Below are 5,000 nucleotides of genomic sequence, written 5' to 3'. Positions count from 1 at the left end.
ATTTGTGTTGCCGATGCTGCAGTGCAGAATGAGCTGTACGTCTTTATCATTATGTGCTATGGCAACATTTTAAACGTGGAGTGTTATACGCACATCTTCAACACAGTGTCTTTACGCTGGAGGAAGTTGACCACAGTGAGAATTGGAAGATTCGAAGAAGGCAATGGGTTCCGCCGCCAAAGGCGTACGGGCCACACAGCTGTGGTGATAGAATATGTCGTCTACTTCTGGGGAGGGGTTCCTTACAGCGACGTCCTTTATGCATTTCACGTCGACACCCACAGCTGGTCCCTACCCAAGGTGTCGGGAACCGTTCCAGAGGGCAGGTTCTACCCCTCAGCCTGTGTCTTGGGGAAGGTCATGTATGTCCATGGAGGACAGACTCAGAATAATAGATGCACTAATGACATCTACAGCTTGGACACCTCCACTATGATCTGGGCTTTAATTAACACCGGAGGAACTCCTTCACCTGCTGCGTCGCATCACTCTGCCACCATCATCGGGACAAAGATGTTTGTATTTGGGGGCAAAGGGGGCGCGGCGGATTACTCCTACCTCCCTGTCAGAGTGTTTGACACGGAGACCAACTGCTGGCTGAACACGCCTCCTGCGCCGACTCCTCCGGGAGCACGCTATTTTCCTTACCTTACGATCTTTACCTACAACGGAGAGCTGTACGTATCCGGTGACACATGGAGTTGGAGAGCTAATTATCTGTGGCTTTTCAACCCCGAGACCTTTTCCTGGACGGCGGTTGAGCTCAAGGGCAAAGGCCCATCTGAGAGGTCCTATCTCCGCTCACGCATCGTGGGAGATCGCATCGTCTTCTTCGGGGATTCACCAAACACCCATCACCTGTACATCATAGATTTAAGTCCTAGCCTGAAGACGTTATGCAAGCTGGCAGTTATTCAGTACGGACTGGAGCAGTCAGAACTCCCGCACGACGTCAGGTGGGAGCTGAGAGCCATGACTTTTTCTGCCCCTCGAACCCTCGCACTCGGATCTCCTACGAGGTGACGCTATTTTACGTTGATGAATTGAATATCGTGGGCCTCCAAAGGAAACAAGACCGCAAGGGTTTTTTTGGGGTGTACCTTTTAGGCAATGTGTTTTGTATTATTTTTATTTTTTCTGCTACTAAGCAGCGTGTTGAAATAAAGAGTTTAAATCGCTCATTTTGACATTCCGGAAGTTGCAGCCGCATTACTGAGTCCTCTGGTCAAATGGTATTAACACAACGAGAGAGTGGTGAAAATAATGCACCAGCTGACAAAATGAGCGATTTAAACTTATTTATTTCAACACGCCGCTTAGATTTTCTTCCACGCTTGAGAAGTAAACACCTGAGTGAGAGACCGGTATGGGACCTTTACTTTTTGGATAGGATGTTCACAAAGGGTAAGAAGTGTTCGGGAACGGCGAAGATTCCCCCGCAACAGACCGATTGTGAGGAACCTCATTTCAGAGCTGCTTAGTGGAGGGAGGGGTTCCGAAAGGAGCTAGACCGCAAAAATGTTCTAAACCTTCCACAATTATGTCAATAATTGTGACCTTCCAGCTGTGTGTCTGTCAGTCAGTCAGTCTGTCTGTCTGTCTGTCTGTCTGTCTGTCTGTCCGTCACATCACGTCACACTTTTGCCCCTACTCTTATCTCTGCCACCATTGGCCCTATAAGTGCCAAACTTTGCACACACACTCCTTGGATGGAAAATTACAACCTCCGGCCCTGATTTCTCACATGGCCCTCTTCTAGCGCCACCACCAGGTCGTTTTTTGCAAACCACATTTTGGCCTAAAATCACGCAACGCGGTACACAGTATCTCTAAAGATATGTCATCAACATGGATCTGTCACATTTCCCATATTCCTTCCTGATTGGCTACCTTCTAAAGTTTGTGTATGCGACATGGCGGTCGCTTATCTCCTGATTAGGGAGTCTTACTGGTCATATTCTTTGAGAGACACATCTGGGTTTCTGCCGGGCCAAAAAAGGGAATCGCGGACGTTGATCCGCTTGCCCAATTCGCCCAAATACTAGGACATGACGTATGTGTTGGCAGAAGAATAGTAATACAAATTCCATGTGTGCATGCAGAGATGTAAAGTAACTAAGTAGATTTATTTAGGTATTCTAAATAAGTACAATTTTGAGATATTTGTACTTTACTTGAGTATTTCCAATTTCCAATAACTTCACTTCTACTCCACTACACCTCAGGTCCAAATATTGTACTTTTACTCCACTACATTTATCTGACAACTTTAATTACTAGTTACTTTGTAGATTTAGATTATAATATTATAAAACATACATTAACCACTTTAGCTTTATACCTTCATGGCTATTTGAAAATAGACAATCTAAATAAAAGCTTGTAGATTGTCTATTGTCAAACATTGTATACCTTCACTTTTGGTAGTTTAAGAATATTTTGATGCTAATACTTTCATACTTTTACTTAAGTACATTCTGAATTGCAGACTTTTACTTGTATTTTTCTACACTGCAGAATTGAGTCCTTTTGTCCACCAGTGTGTGTGTGTGCGTGTGCGTGTGCGTGTGTGTGTGTGTGTGTGTGTGTGTGTGTGTGTGTGTGTGCATGTGCGTGCGTAGGATAATGTTGTTCTTACCAGTGTGAGACAGCAGGTTGGGCGACAGCAGGCCCGGCAGGCCGGGGTGCAGAAGCCTGGGGTTGTCCTGGAGGCCTCCCCCAGAACAACGCTTCGGTGGGCGGCCCGGGCGAGAGCTGAGAGAGGGGGGGAGAGAGGGGAACACATTAGCATTATTATTGTTATTGTTATTGATAGCTGAATGCTAACGTTACGTTCGTAACCTTGAGCACATGCTCACGTTCACACGCAAACAGAGCATGAGTGCACACGTGTGTGTGGGTGTGGGTGTGGGTGCGTGTGCGTGTGTGTGTGTGTGTGTGTGTGTGTGTGTGTGTGTGTGTGTGTGTGTGTGTGTGTGCGCGGTTGTGTGTGCGCGGTTGTGAGAGAGAGAAGAGAATTATTAGCTTCGGTCGTGACTAAATGTGCTTACACCGACGCAAGCCAAAAAAAAAAAAACGCACACACACACACACACACACACACACACACACACACACACACACACACACACACACACACACACACACACACACACACACACACACACACACACGCTGTACATGTGCAATTAACATGAATACACATACAGCAACTAATCTCTCTCTGTCCCACACACACACACACACACACACACACACACACACACGCACACACACACACACACAGCGTGCGGAGGCCAACTCTCAGTGGGGCGGCTAAGTAACAGATGGCCGTCCAAAGTCATTTACACCTAGAGAGAGAGAGAGAGAGAGAGAAGGGGAAATGAACCTGAAGGAGTGAGAGAGGGAGGGAGGAGGGATGAATGCAAAAGACGCTGAGGTTCCCTTCCTTCTGAACCATAAGAAAACTACCAGTAAGACTCCCTAAATCGGGAGATAAGCGACCGTCAGGACGCATAAACAAACTTTGGAAGGCAATGGTAGCCAATCAGGAGGGAATGGGAAATGGGACAGATCCATGTTGATGACATGACTGTAGAGATACCGTTTTGTGTCTTGCAAGAATCGGCCTCATGGTGGAGAGGGCCATGTGAGAAATGAGGGGTGGAGGTTGTGGTTTCGCAGCCAAGGAGTGTGTGTGTGTGCAAAGTTTGGCATGGATCGGGGCAACGGTGGCGGAGATATGAGTAGGGGAAAAGTGTGACGTGAGGGACAGACTGACAGACTGACTGACTGACAGACTGACTGACAGACAGACAGACAGACAGACAAACAGCCGGTGGAGGTTTTGATAATAACTGCGACCTGACGGTCGCAAAAAAACTAGTAGAATGCAATAGGGGTCTTCAATATTTATAGGCCAAGGACCCCTTAGCTGAGAAAGAGATGAAGCAGGGACCCCCACAACCTGTTCATAGATTCCATATAGATCCATTGTTTGACAGCACAATCATCAGTGTATTTTGGATTCATGTCAATTTGTGTTTTCAGATATTTAACCACTTGAACCGTCATTACTTAATAAACTTGACCTTTCACATGTACTTAGTTTTCTGTTTTTCCCCTCCACACCAAAGCTCTTTGCTAAAAATAGCCGATCTACAAGCTCACAATGCCTCGCAGCGACAGGCGTTGTGAGCTTGTAGATCTACTATTTTTGGCTAAAGTTCTCAGAATATGGACACTATAGGATTCAAGTGGGTAATATCTATCACTCAAAGATTTGGAGGACCCCCTGTAGTAACTCTGAGGACCCCTTAGGGGTCCCGGACCCCTTGTTGAAGACCCATGGATAGAATAGAATTTCAAAACATCACACGTCCTACCATTGGCAAGACAGTAGATTTCCAGAACATTGAACTTGTAGATCAGCTATTTTTGCTATTTTTATGACCTTCTCTGACTTCAAAGTTTAAATCTAGAGTGGTTTCTTGTTTCCATTTGCGTTTTTCTGCAATAAATATGCTCCATTTTCTATAATCAATAGAACGGCAAAACATGGAAAGAAACACTTTTTTCAGAAATTGTCCGGAAAAGAGCACTAGTCTTGAAACAGTACATCTGTAGAATGCAACAGAATATAGCAGAATCTAGTACCACACAACATAATGGTAGGAGAGGAGAGGAGAGGAGAGGAGAGGAGAGGAGAGGAGAGGAGAGGAGAGGAGAGGAGAGGAGGATGTGCAAAAAGAAGTGTAAGAAAATGTGTGAAAAAAATGTCTGGGTGTGACCATGTACTTGAGAAGAGAGAGAGAGAGAGAGAGGCGGGGGGGAGAGAGAGGTTGAGTGTTAATGAAGAGAGAGAGTCAGAGGAGTGTGAAGAGAGCAAAACAAGAAGCCTTGCTCTGACTGACCTCTGATTCACCTCTCTGTGTCTCTCTGTCTCTCTCTCTCTAGTAAGGGGATTTTATAAGATATTTGACCAATCTGCGAAGTAAATT

General features: G+C 45.7%; 1 protein-coding gene across 1 annotated transcript in view; it reads right to left on the bottom strand.

Annotated features, from left to right (window-relative positions):
• The window catches only part of LOC308298093 (dachshund homolog 2-like), a gene marked incomplete at its 3' end in the record, with an annotated part of 168,751 nt that overhangs the window by 77,619 nt on the left and 86,132 nt on the right, over nt 1-5,000 (bottom strand). The window contains exon 2 of the mRNA XM_080741650.1: nt 2,639-2,754. Coding sequence (XP_080597776.1) covers nt 2,639-2,754 — 116 coding nt within the window. The remainder of the gene's footprint in view (nt 1-2,638; nt 2,755-5,000) is intronic.

Source organism: Nannobrachium achirus (genome assembly GCF_963921795.1).
Source record: "Nannobrachium achirus genome assembly, chromosome: 14".
Taxonomy (NCBI): Eukaryota; Metazoa; Chordata; class Actinopteri; order Myctophiformes; family Myctophidae; genus Nannobrachium; species Nannobrachium achirus.
Note: the sequence above shows the minus strand (reverse complement) of the source record. Positions and strands in the feature narration are given on the sequence as shown.